The following is a 16815-nucleotide window of genomic DNA, read 5'->3' as shown; positions in this document are numbered from 1 at the left end:
CTGAACGCTCCGGTTGACTGTCAGTCGCTTGAAGGCGCATGTCTGTGACGTCAGTGTTTGCCACGAGAGTCCAAGTCAATTGACGGCGTGCGAGTATGGTATTGTGTCGGGAGCTTTTCCCCTACCTTACATTATCAGTGCATAGTCCTCCCTGTTATTCGAGTGGAGGGATCGGGACAGAGGCGGAGGGTGACGGGACAGAGTACCTGTTTCGTGTAGTGAGAGTTACCGCGGACCCACGGACCGTCTACATCTGGTAGCAGTTGATGCAGAGATCCTGTGTCCCTGATGACCAGATGTGTGTTTCCTAGTGGTAACATGTCCCGCCTGATATTTTCAATCTAAGTGTACGTGTGATACTTACCTGTAATGAGCCAATATAATCATATTTAATACACTATGAGTTGTGCGCTATTTTGTGTCTTTTGATTCCCAGACTGTGAGGAGCCTAACTGAGCAAGTGGCTTCTGCCTGACAAGTGGCAGAGGTGCCAGGTTGGCGCATGCCCGTGTCAGAATCTGAATCTACACTTACCCGGCTTGGTAGGATTCTTCCCACGCTCGGATTGGCTGTAGCATTTCATGAATGAACTCTGAAATACTATAAGAAACCTTCAGCCAATCCGGATGAGAGATTTTAAGCGCCAGAACAGCAGCGGTAAATTTGAAATGACAAAAAGTACCACTTTTCGGGGCCAAGTTCTGAGAAAAGAATGTAGCGGTCGCGGCTGGGATTGCAAGCCAAAAAGAATACCAGGACGTTTGGTACCATCTCCCGGTAAAGGGATTTTGATGGCTCCGGAGCAGATACAGTGGTGGCGTCAGGAACTTCATGCCGATTTGAGTTCCAGGACAAGTCCCGGTCAACCTAAAGACTTTGTTTTATTTCATTTTTCACCTAGGAAAGTCTAGATTTGTAGCCCAGACCCACAGTAAGTGTGTTTTTCTTCTGTATTTTGTAATCCATTGTGTGTACGTCTGTTACTATGGAATAAATGACAATTGGTTTTACTATCTTGCTTTGCTCAGTGAATGATCCCGGTAAAAAGGTGTCAATACCTGGTCTCCCGTGACAGTGAGTAAGGCGTCAGGGAACATAATGACCGTTCCTGTTTAATTTTCATGCCACGATTTAACACAGCTTAGTGAATCTAGGCCTAAAATCATATAACTTCAGCAAAGCCTAATGACATAACAACCTTGCATACACACGTTCCACAAGTAACCGCAGCATAAACATGAGCTCTGTAGGAACTGTAGGAACTATGGGAGTTACATTGAATGGTGTATGTAACGCGTCTTACATTTGCATAATTCTGTACATGTAACACTAACATTTGTCATATACTGCATTGCTGTGACACACTAAGACAGTGACAAATGCTGAAGTGTGAACCTTTTTTATTTGTTGATAATTTATTTCACTATTAGAGGGAATGGTGCGGTTAGCTAAACAAAGAGAGGTACAGAGTAAAGAGAAGTACACTTACGCTTGTCAACGGAGAGTGAGCAAACATAGAAAAGCCTTCGAAGATGTATTCATGATCATCATATTCTATGACAGTAGGCCTGTCGGTCTATAATAAAGGCAAAATTTAGTAGAGTATGATTCAACGGTTTAATATTTTTCTAGACACATTGAAGGGAGCTAAAAATATGACAACATTTTGGCAAGGGGTTATCCTGAGAAGAGAATTGCGGGACATGACACCTGCACGTAAACGTTACAAATTATTTAGTAGTTCAAACTATTTACACCTCCTGCATTCATAAAGGCCTCGGTCTTGTTTGCTGGGGATCTGTATCTGGACATTATGATGAAGGACCAACGATAAACAGAGCCGAGAGACTGACCTCCAATACGTTCTTTCTAATGTATTATCTCATTTCTGCCAGCATCAGCCTTAGGGCAGCAACAAGGTTAATTGAAGAGCAACAGTAGCAAAATCAAATGTTAGCCACTAATTCTTATTTTGCTTTAACCTCCCTATTATACATCAAGCAACTATTAGTAGGGGTGGGCAAATAAATGAGTGAACAAATAAAACCGGAGACAAATTGGGCAAGTTCATCTCAGTTGTCAATATGCAGACACCACACAAATCAACAATACATAAACAGGAATATAGGGTGGAATTCACCGATCTTATTTATGTCCTCTCAGCAAAGCTATTAAATTCAGAGTTGACTGGAAAGCATTTAACACCAGCGATGCATGCAAAGTACAGTGGCTGAGAACGCTGTGCAAGTCTGAATGTCACAGAGGATTTGTACAGTGCAAGCCAGTCAAGTAATCAAACTCAGGAGATAAAGCTTTTTGTACTGCATGGTATGAGCCTGCAACTAATTACAATTTGCTACTCTGCAGGCCTGTGGGATGCACATTGTGCCGTTTGAAGGACTTGGTTATATTTACATGGATACATTTGAGGTCAAATCAGTCATTTTGTTTCAAAATATAAAAGTATGCAGCTATGGACTCAAACCAATTTGGAAACATTGGTGCAGAATTTGCCTGTACTTCTAGGCAACACAAAAATCAAATACATATATATTTTTTTACTCTGCATGCACCAGGAAGTCCCTTGAAGTTTAACAGCAGGAGCCGACATGTTTAACCTTTTATTTTTGCAAGTACGTGCAAGGATAAAAAAAGATGGCCATTGGGAAACTGCAAGATCATCTACGTTGTCACAGCAATTGTGCATTTTTTAGTGTTCTGTTCTAATTTTGCCATGGTAACCTTTACACTGCACTGAGCTCTGGAGACAGCTTCATTTTAACCTCCCGGACACTTAATATTTCACATCTAATCAATACAGCATCAAATAAAAATAAAATGGCTTTGGAAATTACAGGATGAGAGCTCCCAAAGCATTTTCTCCTGCCCAAATGTTTTTGTTGTTTGTTTTAATAAATGCAGCAGTTTTATATTTACAGCAATGGCTTTATCTAAACTGCCAATTGATTTGTGAGGATCCTGCTTCCCTGGGCACACAATATGGTATTTCAAACGAGGAAGTGTGTTGCTTTCCAAATATTCGCTCTTAAAAAAAAAAATTTAAAAAAAATAAAATGCAGTAAGTATTATCTGATACTTCACAACTGATTCATTAAAAAGTATCTAGGATTTTGAATGAAATGTTGCTTTAACGTTTAGAGAAATGAATAGTCCCCAATGGTACCTAGAAAATTATCGTAATGCACCCCAAATTTAAAAAAAGGAGGGAGAAAGCAGAACCACTAACAGTAAAAAATACTACAATTGTATTTTTCACAATACACGTACTTACTAGGAAATTTGTAGGTGGAGACACAGTTATCCTGTAGTGGTAAAGTCGTCCTGCATTGTTGGTCATAGGGCGACATGAATTAATAGACTGGCACAGGAAAAAACAATGTAATTAACAAGGGAAATAATGCAATAAAAATAATGGGTCACTGAAAATCAGCTACGGTTGCCGTCATTTAAAAATGGTGAAGAACTAACAGAAACAAAGGATTTCCAGTTTGTAGATCTAACATAATATTAATCTTTAAATATATTGTCAATCACCTTGGAGCTGGAAGGTCATGTACACAGCAACCTTTCTCAATGTTACAAGCAATGCACTAAGAGGATCATTCTATACACACTGCTGTGGCCATTCTGCCCCCCAGAACGCTTCAGAGTATATGGAATTACTACCCAAAAGGTGAATGAGAAGCACACAATCATTTATTTTGCTGCCTAAAACATGAATAGTGTGTTTTTAACATGCTAATATGATTAAAATGACTGTTTAACCAAACGTTTTTCTTACACAAAATGTTTCTTGGCTACATACCTACGTATTGCTGACGCAAACGTTTGCAAAATAGTCAAAGAAAGAAAAAAATCTGCTTTTAAAAACTATTTTTTACATAAAGAGTGCAATCATTTTTATTTTATTTTTAAAAATGAAATGATGGAAGGGAAAACCGTGTGTGTATATTAAAAAACAGAGCAGTGGGCAACCCTATAGCAGGCATAGCAATATATTTTCAAGTGCATGCAAAGGAAATAAAGTTATTTCTTAACCAAACCCATGGATCAGAGCAAAAATAGAAGCAGCACATCTCAGGTAAGCATCCAATTAGTGTGGTATACATAAAAACCCAGCATCCCAGTTCTTACAGTAGGACCTTCATTAGAACCCAATATGTATATTTATTTACACACTACAGGCATACCCCGCATTAACGTACGCAATGGGACCGGAGCATGTATGTAAAGCGAAAATGTACTTAAAGTGAAGCACTACCTTTTTCCCACTTATCGATGCATGTACTGTACTGCAATCGTCATATACGTGCATAACTGATGTAAATAACGCATTTGTAACAGGCTCTATAGTCTCCCCGCTTGTGCACAGCTTCAGTACAGGTAGGGAGCCGGTATTGTTGTTCAGGACGTGCTGACAGGCGCATGCGTGAGCTGCCGTTTGCCTATTGGACGATATGTCCTTACTCGCGAGTGTACTTAAAGTGAGTGTCCTTAAACTGGGGTATGCCTGTATATAGTCTATGTTTGCTTATGAATATAAGAAATAATACAGAACGGTTCAAACAGCTTACAAAAGAACCAATGCTTCACCCCACACCAAACTCCAGCATGGCTTCCATTAAACAGTTCCACATTATGGAGAAGATTTACGAAGGTTTGTTATAGGCTAACGCACCCAAACGGCCTTAACTGCCTTGTGACTTGAATGGGAGTGCATTAACCATTAATCGGACCATAACCGTTGGTGAGCTTCTTACCTCTTCTCCGGGATAAATGCTGTGCCTGATACCAGTCCTTCTGGCTTTAATGCTGCATTTACACAGTGGCCCATCATTTACCTGAGCAAAGTAAAAAAGAAAAGTAAACAAAGTGGTTTTACTACAAAGATTATTTTAGTTTGCCTTACACCTCACAATTTTCTTTGCCCATCAAATGAGCATATGAATTGAACAACCAATACAAAAAAGATTTAAAAAAAAAAAAAAAAAGATGCAATCCCACACAGCTGCAAAAAAAATAGTTTTTGTCAACGCTGTAACTATCTAATTGTCTTAGACTAACCTAACTTTGCTAAAAGCAAAGATGTCAGTTTCTCTTTTGCTGGAAATGGTTTACAAATTGCATTTCTTGCAGGCCACTAAACTGGCCAGAGGAACACAGGTCCATAAAAAAATCCCCTTCCAGGCAAAAGATTAATTAATTCAATGCTCTTCGCCCAAAAAAAAAACTTTGCTTTGAACATTTTTTTCCCCAGGATCCACATTTTGTAATCTATCATCTATCTGTGCACTCCCGCTCCCTGTACAACAAAGGAAGGAATTTCCTACGCAATTGCTAGGTTGACTTGATTTTTTTTTATGTGTGCACACACACACACACACACACGAATAAGAATGTAGGTCCATTAGATTGATTTTTTTTTTTTTTTGCTCGGAAGGGGCTAATCACACAACAATAGGTCGAAAACTGCAATTAATTTAAGATAGTTGTCAGATGATTGCAGTGCTATCAGCCACTCCAGAGCTTTTTGAATAAGGCCCTTAATGATTTTATTAAACTATATAAAAGCATGTCAGTCACAGAAGAAAGAAACAAATACAAAAATACATTGATATTGCTTCATAAACAATGTTGTTTTAACCACGTTAGAGAAAAAAAAAGGGGGGGGGGGATGTACGGGGCTGGGCAAAACCTAATAATTGTCCATTCGATGACTGCTTTAATGCATAACAAATGAATTCCCCACAAGGTCAAAATGACTACACTTGTTGCATAGAGAGCTGCATGCAACCCACTGCCCTGAGCACATAAAAGATTACAATTTGGAGCAGATTTCCCAAACCGTTCACCATTGCATCTGAACATCCCACGCTATATGTTCTGTAGTACTATAGCAAACAAGCACTGTCAGACTTTGCATTCTCAAAATGCCAAGCATGAAGGATATACAGACCTGCCCCGGGTCGTTGTACCAGAGCTCGTCATGAAGACGGTCAGGGTGAGCTTTTTTCCGCTTTATTTCTGCAATCACATCGACCACCTCAGTGTCTGAACTGCTGCAGCAGCTACTGTTGTCATCCATGTCACAATCGGACTCACTGGAGCACGCTGTTGAAGGAATATAACAAGTGAGTCATCTGAGCAGAGCTAGGGAGTCCCAGATCTATGATGGAAAAACAACTTTCCTTACTACCTCCTTAAGGAATCAAGTGCAGAAAGTCCAAGAAATTTAAGGCAACAGATGGAGTTTAATAAAAGAAGGTTTTACAGAAAGAACTGTATGTTCAACAAACTACTATTAAACACTTTGAGAAAGCGTAGCAAATGTAAGTCTTTTTCTAAAGGCAGTTTGCAAAACAGGAAGCTGTTTTTACTGTACATTTCTTATTAAGATACAGTAATATTTTTTTTTTTACGTCAGTGCCCTCAAAAATGTATACAACGTATCAATGGAACTAGCTTCCTTAAAGATATCTAATCCCGTGTAAAATAGAACTAAATGGTTTTACGCGAAACAAAGAAGAAAATTTAAAACAACTTACCGTAATTTTCTTTTCCTGGAACCATGGCAGTGGGCACCATTGGGTTAATCCCCCCTCACTCTAGGTAGGACAGGAAATTGACTTTTGCAGGTAGGCCATAAAGGCCCCTCCCTCTACCTGCACCTTAGTCTTACGATTCTTTCATAGCTGAAAATACAGCTAAACCCCGTTATAACGCGGGTCTCGGGGTCCACCCCGAGACCACCGGGTTACTAACGGGGTCGCGGGAAAAAAAATGGCCGCCGCTTTAACGCAGATTCATCCCGCGGGACAGGAGATGGGAGCGGGCATGTCCCTCCGCTCCCCGCTTCCCCCAGTCACCGCGGGACAGCCCGCGGGGCAGGAGATGGGAGCGGGGATGTCCCTCCGGTCCCCGCTTCCCCCTGTCACCGCAGGACAGCCCGCGGGGAAGGAGATGGGAGCGGGGAAGGAGATGGGAGCGGGGATGTCCCTCCGGTCCCCGCTTACCTCTGATCCCTCCACGTGCCCGGTGCTCCCGCTGCCTGCATGGAGGTGGTAGCGGGGGGTTTCTTCTCCCCACCGCTGTCCCCGGCGCTCCCCGGGGGGAGCGGGTGGTGGTGCTGGTCGCGGCCTTTCCTCTGCTCCGACCCCACCCCCCGTCTGTGTAGAGTGAGAGAGTGTGTGTGTGTATGTATATATGGGAGAGAAAGTGTGTGTGTGTATATGGGTGTGTGTATGTGGGTGTGAGTGTGTGTAAGTGTCTGTGAGTGTGTGTAAGTGTCTGTGAGTGTGTGTAAGTGTGTGTAAGTGTGTGTGAGTGTGTGTAAGTGTGTGTAAGTGTGTGTGAGTGTCTGTGAGTGTCTAAGTGTGTGTAAGTGTGTGAGTGTATGTGAGTGTGTGTGAGTGTGTGTATAAGTGTGTGCAATGTGTGTGCAGTGTGCAGTGTGTGTGCAGTGTGTCAGTGTGTGCAGTGTGAGCAATGAGCAGTGTGTGTGCAGTGTGCAGTGTGTGTGCAGTGTGTCAGTGTGTGCAGTGTGTGCAGTGTGAGCAATGAGCAGTGTGTGTGCAGTGTGCAGTGTGTGTGCAGTGTGTCAGTGTGTGCAGTGTGAGCAATGAGCAGTGTGTGTGCAGTGTGCAGTGTGTGTGCAGTGTGTCAGTGTGTGCAGTGTGAGCAATGAGCAGTGTGTGTGTGCAGTGTGCAGTGTGTGTGCAGTGTGGCAGTGTGAGCAATGAGCAGAGTGTGTGCAAAAAAAAAAAATTTTTTTTTTTAAAACCGGGAGCCACGGGAAAACCGCGGTATAACGAGGCGCGTTATAACGGGGTTTAGTTGTATATATAACTGATAGTTACCCTCCCTATGTATGTCTAATACCTATGTGCCCACTGCCATGGTTCCAGGAAAAGAAAATTACGGCAGTGGGCACCTTTGGGACATACCCCAGCAGTGACAAATTTAGGGAGGGATACATAAGAAATAAACCACCAGTCAATGCCGTTATCAGTTTGACCTTTATTTATACACTTTACACTTATTTCACTACAGATTCTAACACTCTCCGACCAAAGCTTGCGTCAGCTGATGATTGTACGTCTAGTCTGTAGTATTTCAAGAATGTATTGAACGAGGACCAGACCGCTGTTTTGCATATCTGTCCTGGTGTAGCCTGGGCTTTAAATGCCCATGACGTAGACATGGCCCTTGTAAGCTTTAATGTTCAAAGGTTTATCTTGTCCTTTGCTCTCTTAATCTTTTATAATACAGGACACTATCCACTGGGAAATTGTTGTCTTAGATGCTATTTGACCTTTTTTCGGTCCCTCTGGTATGATGAATAGTCTGTCTGATTTTCTGACATTTCGCATCCTTTCCATGTATAACTTTAGGCATCTCACAACATCTAGTTTGTGTAATCTCTCCTCTTTCTTGTTCTTTGGATCTGGACAGAATGACGGGATCACGATTTCCTGATCCATATGGAACTGTGATACAGCCTTTGGCAGAAATTGATGCACTGGTCTGAGAACTGCCTTGTCTTGATGTATGACCAGGAATGGTTCCTTAGCTGATAGTGCCTGTAGTTCTCCCACTCTCCTTGCTGAGGTGATTGCAATCAAGAACGCCATCTTCCACGATAACCATCTCAAACCTATCTCCTGTATAGGTTCGAAAGGAGGTGCCGTTAATACATCCAATACTAGGGACAGGTCCCATGTCGGTACTCTGTTCTTGATATGAGGCCTTAATCTTTTAACTGCCTGCAAGAACCTGATGATTAATCTTTCCATTGCCAGATTTCTCTCCAATAAGGCTGATAGTGCAGACACCTGTACTTTCAAAGAGCTAAAACTGAGACCTTTCTCAAATCCCTTTTGCAGGAACTCTACTATTGATACAATTCTTGGTGAGAAGAAATTTTGTTTTTCTTTTGTGCACCAATCCCGGAAACAAAGCCAGATTCTATAGTATACTTTTGATGTGGATCCCTTTCTTGCGTGTAATAGGGTCTGGATTGTCGTGTCTGAACAACCTTTCAGCCGCAATCTTTCCCGCTCAATCACCATGCCGTCAAGGCCCATTGTTTGGCGTTTGGATGGCATATTGGCCCCTGTCGCATCAGTTGCGATGTGGTATGTGCCATGGTGTATCCACTGCCATATTTACCAAGTGTGTGAACCAAGGCCTTCTTGGCCAGAATGGTGAAACCAATATCACTTCCGCTTGGTCTTCCCTAATTTTCCTGATTGTTTTCGGAATTAGGGGAATTGGGGGAAACAGGTATGCCAACTTGAAATCCCATTTGAAGCGGAGAGCATCTGTGCTTTTTGCGCTTGGATGAAACCGCCTTGCACAGTAGTTCTTTACCTTGCGGTTCTGGTGTGTTGCCATGAGATCTATGTCTGGCTGACCCCATCGCTATACCAGCACTTGAAACACCTGTGGGTCTAATGCCCATTCTCCTGGGTGTATCATGTTGCGACTTAGAAAGTCTGCTGTGACATTTTCCAGTCCTGGGATATGTACGGCTGTAATTTCTGATAAGTGGCCCTCTGCCCAAGAGAGGATTTCTGCTGTGAGATTCATCAGCTTTCCCCCTTGTTTGGCTATATACGTTACAACCGACCGGTTGTCTGACTATCTTTATATTGCCATCTTTTATTTGGTCTTGGAAAGCTTCCAGGGCCCTTTGTACTGCTTTTAGTTCCAGCAGATTTGATGGAAGATGCTGTTCCTGGTTTGTCCAGGTTCCTTGCACCAGTGTTTCTCCCATTTGGGCACCCCAACCTGCGTTGCTCGCATCTGTTGTGATTCTTTCCCACTGTACTGGGTGTAGTGTCCGTCCTTTCCCCAGATTTCAGGTATCTTCCCACCACTTTAATTCCTCTTTTGTGTGTGGGTGTAACAAGATTCTTTGTCTTGTATTCTTGTGGTTCCCGTTCCATTGTTGTAAAAAATTGTTTTGTAACGGTCCCATATGGAGCGCTGCCCATTTTATGATGCTTAGTGTTGAAGCGAATTTCCGTAGAAGCTTAAGTTCTGGTTGCTTTCCTGAGCTTCCTCGCTTGCAGTGCTATGTCTTGCCTCCTTGTGTCTGGCAACCTCACCTCTCCTTTTGCCGTGTCGAATTCCACCCCCAAAAACTTTAACAGTTGAGTGAGTGCTAGGTGACTCTTGTCTCTGTTTATTAATCAACCGTGTTGTTCCAAGAAGGTTATGACCATCTCCTGGTATTGTTCTAGTTTCACCCGACTTTTTGACTTTTTGACTTTACCAAGATGTCGTCCAGGTATGGGTATATTTCTACCCCTCTTTATCTCATTTCTGCCACTAATGGGGCTAGAACTTTTGTAAATGTCCTTGGAGAGGTCGCCAGACCGAATGGCAGTGCTGTGTACTGATAATGATGTTGGTTCACTGCGAACCTTAGGAATCTTTGGTGTCTCCTTGATACGGGCACGTGTAGATAAGCGTCCCTTAAGTCTATCGATACCATCCAGTCTCCTGGTTGTACCTCCTGAATGATCAGGTTCAAAGATACCATCTTGAATTTTTTTATTTTCAAGACTGAATTTACCTTTCTTAGGTCTAGGATTGCTCTGTAATCTCCTGAAGACTTTTGTACTAGGAATATTCTGGAATAAATTCCACCTCCTCTGTCTTCCTGAGGTACCTTCGTTATTACTTGTGCCTGTAGTAACTTTTTTAAAACTGAATTAATTTGCCTTCTTTTTGCCTTGGACTGTACACTTGTTGTTAGGCATATATTTCTTCTTGGCATTTCTTTGAACTCTATGCTGTACCCCCAACGAATGGTTTCCAATACCCATTTGTCCTGTATTGTTTGGGCCCATGTTGCAGAAAACTGCATCAGTCTTCCTCCCACTGGCAACTGCTGGGCCCTGTGACCTTCATGCAATTTTTTTCTTGGCAAATGATCCTCTTCCACTGGCGCCTCGAAAAAGCCGGTTCTGACCGCCTCTCCATGCTGTTTGCCTTGAAAACGATCTGCCAGGTCTATATGTTTTTGCCTCCTTGTACTGATTTTTATTAGACTGCTGGACACCGAATCTTCTGTTCCTGTTTTCCTGGGGCAAAAAACTACTCTTACCTCCTGATGCTTTCGTTATTATAGCATCCAGCTTGTTACCAAACAGGAATTCTCCCTCAAACGGTAATCCGCATAAGCTATTCTTTGACGCTGCGTCCGCCGTCCATTGTCTGAGCCATAACGCCCTTCTTGCTGACACAGCTAAGGCCATAGATTTAGCTGCTAATCTGACCGCATCCAAAGAAGCCTCCGCTATGTAGTCTGTCGCCTATTTTACTTCAGACAGTGCCTTTGGGATAGAACTTATTTTTACGCCTTTGTCTAGTGCCTCCTCTATGTTGGCAATCCAAACACGCATTGCCCTTGCTGCCGATGTAGTTGCTATGGCTGGCTTACAGGCTGTTCCCGCTGTGACGTATGCCTTTTTTAATACGTAATCCATTTTCCTATCCATAGTGTTTCAAGGTTGCAGATTCTTCTATTGGGATCGTGGTCTTTTTTACTATTCTGGATATAGCAGTATCCACCTTTGGGCTGACATCCCAAAATCTGACCTCTTCCTGTGGAAACGGATACATTTTCCCAAATCTTTTAGGTGTAAATACTTTGGCGTCTGGCCGCGCCAGTTCTGATTGAATAAGGTCCTTGATCACCTGATGTATAGGAAAAACTTTACTTTTTTTTCTGTCTTGACCCAAACAGTTTATCTTTCCTGTGGGTCAATTCTTCAGTATCTTCCAATTCTAAAGCCTGTCTCATGGCTTTGATGAGCGGGTCCACCATTTCTACATCAAAATCAGATTCATCCTCCTGAATATCTTGTTCTGATTAATCCAATTCACCTTCTGACACCTGAAAGCATTCTATGTCTGATTCATCAGATGAAAAACCTTTTCCCTTATCCAAACTGGTTTGGGATCTTGACCTTTTCTGCGTAGGGTTAACTGCCTGTTGAACAGCAGCATCCAGGCTCTGCTTAACTGCCTCGTTCATTAGTACAAGGAAGGTGCTCATCTGCTCATTAGAATCCCCACTGCTGCCTTAAGGCAATCTTCACACAGCTTCTTTCCCATCAGAGCTGGCTTCTCGCATGCAGCGCACCATTTAGTCTTTTTAGCGACTTTTCTCTTATGCTGCAGGGATTCCCCAGTACCCTTTGAAGATTCTGCTTCCGGAAGGGTAACCACCGAGCTATTTTAATAAAAACAAAATAAATACTAAAAATATACACCCTAATGTATATAGATCCTCTCTCTTTCCCATGTAGTACTAAAACTAAGGACTCATCTAGTCTTGGGAACTGAACCTTTAGGAGTCTCCATCTTAGATTCCATATCCAGCACTTGGCTTCTCCCTGCTGAGCGTTCCATGCTGCAGTTTTTCCTTCTCACACACAGTGTGTCCGTCGCTCCTATGACGTCATCACAGTGCTCGTGCACGGCTTGCGTGTCTGTGCACGCACCCACCGGCCGGAACTTGACGCGCGCTCCCGTGCGGTCGCGTGCACTGTTCCCTCTACCGCAGCGTTTCAGACGCTAGTGCGGTCAATCTGAGCCTTTACACGGCTCGCAACTGCGGCTGCCCCCCCCCCCCCCGCGTGTACCGGGCTCCTGGGGGTTTCTTCTACCGCAGCGTTCCAGACGCTAGTGCAGTCAATCTGAGCCTTCACACGTTAGGTGAGTCCCTTAGAAAACAAAAAATCCTACTCCTAGCTGTGAGGACAGGAAAAAGACTAAGGTGCAGGTAGAGGGAGGGGCCTTTATGGCCTACCTGCAAAAGTCTATTTCCTGTCCTACCTAGAGAGGAGGGATTAACCCAAAGGTGCCCACTGCCAGGGTGATCAGGAAATGTCTCTTCTTTAGTCCTGCTGAATTCATGCTTATGAAAAACTTAGATTTATATGTTCAGATGACATAAGGGGGGGGGGGAACAAAAAAGACACCCATACAAAGCTATTTTACTGTAGATTTAAGATATGAGTAAAAGTATAATTACCTACAATACAAAAAAAATTGCATTTAAACGAGGAAACATTAAATTATTTTATTTTCAAAATCACTGGATCAAAATACTGTAAATACAAATATAGGATAAATACAGTATCTGTCATCTAAATATAGCATAGGTTGAACTTGGACATACAGTATGCCTTTTTTTCAAATTCATCTACTGTTTTCAAACGGTTTATCAAACGGTTTTCTTGTAGTCTCAAAATTACCAATACAGCTGAAACCAGTTATAACCCTGTCCTTGGGGTCCACAACAACAAGTAAAGGTTAAGTATATATGTTGTAATGGTTAAGTATATTTATAGGATATGTCTTGTCACACCAAGCCTATGATGTAGAGGTAAGGCATTGGTACCAGTATATCAAAGGTTCCTGGGTTCAATTCGTGTATGATATAATTTATTTCTAAATTATAAAATAAATAAAAATGTATAAATTATACAATATAATAAAAATAATAATTTATTATTTTAATTTTGTTATAATTTATAAATTATACCATATCATACAGGAATCGAACCCAGGACCTTTCATATGCTAGTTAAATTCTGTACTTCTAGACCACAGGGACAGTGTGATGTCACAGACATCTAGAAATAAGAGAAGAGCACGTGGACACAGCCCTGTGAAGTGAGGAGAGAGGAGAGAGCTGACAGCTGCAAAGAGGAGAGAGATCTAGATGCCGGTAAGTCCTCGAGCGGCAAAATTGATGTTTTCAAATCGGAAGCCATGCTCAGACTAGTTATAAGCGGATTCGAGTTGTAGCGGATCGCGCTATAACAGGGTTGAGCTGTATAAGCAAAACAGAAGCATAAAGGCCCAGCGCAACATACAAAGTGACACAACATATAGTACAATACTTCAGTGCTAATCTGCTCATGAGTAAGGGTCATTTGGTTACATCCTTTGGAAAAAGCATTATAAGCCTGCAGCCAACATCAAGGCACGACCAGGTCCCACCACTACCTGGTACCAATTAATATAAGTGATCTAAAAAGTGTCTCAGTTGGCACTTCTCAGTGCTTAAAAAATAATCATTATATTAAAATGACAGTACTGTACTAAACTAATTTCAATGTACAGCAGGATGTTTTTATGGGGGGGGGGGGTACGGCGGTTGCAGAAGCCCCGCGTTCTTCCCCAAGGCATTTAAATGAAATGCCAAGGGACCGTGCGAGGACTCTGCCACTTTACTTACCCTGAATCAGTCGGCTTCGGCAACGCGTCGCAATGGCAATGCGGCAGGGTCACATGACCCCACAGCGTAATTTCACGCTTCAGACTAGATAAGGCAGGCGCGAGCAGTGCAGGACAGCAGGCAAGGGGGCACAAGGCAAAAAGTTTGCGCTTCTCTGATGTATAGTGACATAAATGTGATTGTATGAATATATGTACACACACACACACGTGAAAATAAAGGTCAACAACACTAACAAACAGTGAATAAATATATCTCCTCAGTAGCAATGGAGTGTAATAAGGCACTGTGAACAGACAAAAAAATCCCTGACTCAGACCCCAAAAAAGTCACCATCTCCTTTGCCCCAAACACATGTAGAATCTCAAAAATGAGGGAATCAGTGGATGCGGCCGAGAAAAAAAACCAATTGCGTAATATTGTAATCTATGAATTAATCTGAAGTGTTTACTCACATGTTAAATGAATTTAATAAGCATAAACCATATTGTACCTCCTGGGGAAGCGGAGTGCATCAGAGAAACATGTAGAGTTCCTGGTCTGTAGGGAGAACGGAAGAGACATGTCTGTTTCGCAGGCGACCAAAACCGGAAGTGCTAAGCGAGAGGTCACGTGAGACGCAGAAAGGCTGCAAGATCACGGCAAGGCTGTCACTTAGGAGATTTTCTCCACAATGTTTTAGGGCTCTATGTGAGTGCGCATTTTTTAATATGTTCAGATAAAGTTTGTTTATATTATCTGCACTATTGCGTTTTTCTCCACTTTTCTCAGAGGTTGATTGCAGTTCACAGATTGACCCACAGTTTGCCACAGTATGGAATATGCTTATATAATCTATTTAACATGTGAGTAAACATTTCAGATTAATTCGCAAAATACATACCTAGTGTGACCATATTGCGCCATTGTTTTTTCCTGTAGTTTCATTCTCTCCCACGTATTACTGTACATCCACTTACTCCTAAAATCACCAACATGCCTCTTATTATGATTATCCCTTTAACAGATTATGCTATTTTTAATAAATGGTTTCCATTTAACATACATTAACTTAATACAAATCCGTTGGGAGTTATCCAATTGTGTTAGCCAATTTCATTTTATTCCTGAAATATCTAAAATGAACAGTTATTACTCAAATAGTGCAACAAAATAAATTATAATACTGTCAAGAAACTGGAAAAAATAATTGGTAATCAGCTGGTCTTTTTTTTTTTGCGAAAACAAAAATTGTACAGCATTAGAATACATTTTTTTTTATTTTTTTTAAAGATGACACCATTTTCTGTTTTTTGGCTGGGCATAATATTTCCCTAGTATAATGCCGCTGCGGCTCCATGCACAATAGATTTACAGGCAAGTTATCTGAAAATAGCACCAGTTCAAGGTTTTGTTAAGTAGTGGTTTCCCTCACAAACCAAGCCTTCGAGAATATATCCTTCTTACCTAAATCTTCATCTAATTTGGTCTTTGGTGGCTCCCATGCTGGCTTGGCTGCTTTAGCTTTTGCCTGACGCTTTCCCAACTCCTCATCAAACTTGTCATGTAAATCTCGTAGTCTGCTTGTGCCAACAATGGTGGAGTCGCCCTATGGAGAAATGACAAACACAATGGTCCATCGAGGCATCATTCACAACAGCTCGTGAAAGAGAACATATCTTCATGAACAAAACAAAGCTCAATAGAGTTTAGCACTTAAAAAAGAAGTAGGTTTGGATGGTATATGACCATAGTTTAATGTCCATATCACATTGCTCTACAACTGGTTCTCTAAAGAGGCCAGATCAGAAAACATTTTAGGAGTAGAAGGGCCATTAGCATATTGCAATGTCATTAGATACTCAAAATTTATATTTCAAAATGTACACGCATTTATAACATCGGCACCATATATATTTACATTAATGTACAAGTGAGTTTCAGTATGAAAAAACACCCTTCGCTGCCTAAACAACTAGTATGAAATTAGCAGAAGCAGAAAGTCTAAGGGCCACATCAAGCGGCTAGTTGAAGGCAATATAGAATAGGACTGCTTTTTTTTTTTAAAGAGTTGTGGTGCTTGAATAGTGTCTGTTTTATATTAAAGCTTCTCTTTGAAACTGAATCCATGGTGTCAAATGTAATTATTTTTGCATAGTTCATAAGAGATTACGGTGAAACGGTTTAAAACCAAATTATGTGAAAAGTTTAACAAGTACTTGTCCAATATCAAGGTCCTCCTTGTTGGGTGGTCCGGAATTTTTATATTTTCATTATTATTTACTTATTTCATTAAGACTACTAAAAAGATAAAGAGAGAACAATGTATTCATACTTGAAGGAAAACAGATAAACTTGTTAAGGTCACTGGACTCTTTGATTACCACTTTAACCAATACCCATTTCAGAATTATTGTTGCCTAGAGCAACAAATTCAGTAACAATATTGATTTGATTTTAAGGTGGTCAAGTCTAGCTAGTATATACGGACGTGTTTATTAAAGAACCTGTTAAATTGGAGAATACACATGATAATATTAAATTTGATATGAATG

The 16815-nt window shown here is 41.5% G+C and overlaps 1 protein-coding gene across 4 annotated transcripts in view; it reads right to left on the bottom strand.

Moving 5' to 3' along the window:
• The window catches only part of DROSHA (drosha ribonuclease III), a 222659-nt gene that overhangs the window by 175762 nt on the left and 30082 nt on the right, over positions 1-16815 (bottom strand). For all 4 annotated transcript variants that reach the window (XM_075585898.1, XM_075585899.1, XM_075585900.1 and 1 more), the window contains 5 exons: positions 15728-15869; positions 5978-6132; positions 4782-4862; positions 3293-3379; positions 1490-1576 (listed from right to left, as the gene is read on the bottom strand). In XM_075585898.1, coding sequence (XP_075442013.1) covers positions 1490-1576; positions 3293-3379; positions 4782-4862; positions 5978-6132; positions 15728-15869 — 552 coding nt within the window. The remainder of the gene's footprint in view (positions 1-1489; positions 1577-3292; positions 3380-4781; positions 4863-5977; positions 6133-15727; positions 15870-16815) is intronic.

Source organism: Ascaphus truei, chromosome 2 (assembly GCF_040206685.1).
Source record: "Ascaphus truei isolate aAscTru1 chromosome 2, aAscTru1.hap1, whole genome shotgun sequence".
In the NCBI taxonomy this organism is placed as follows: Eukaryota; Metazoa; Chordata; class Amphibia; order Anura; family Ascaphidae; genus Ascaphus; species Ascaphus truei.
Note: the sequence above shows the minus strand (reverse complement) of the source record. Positions and strands in the feature narration are given on the sequence as shown.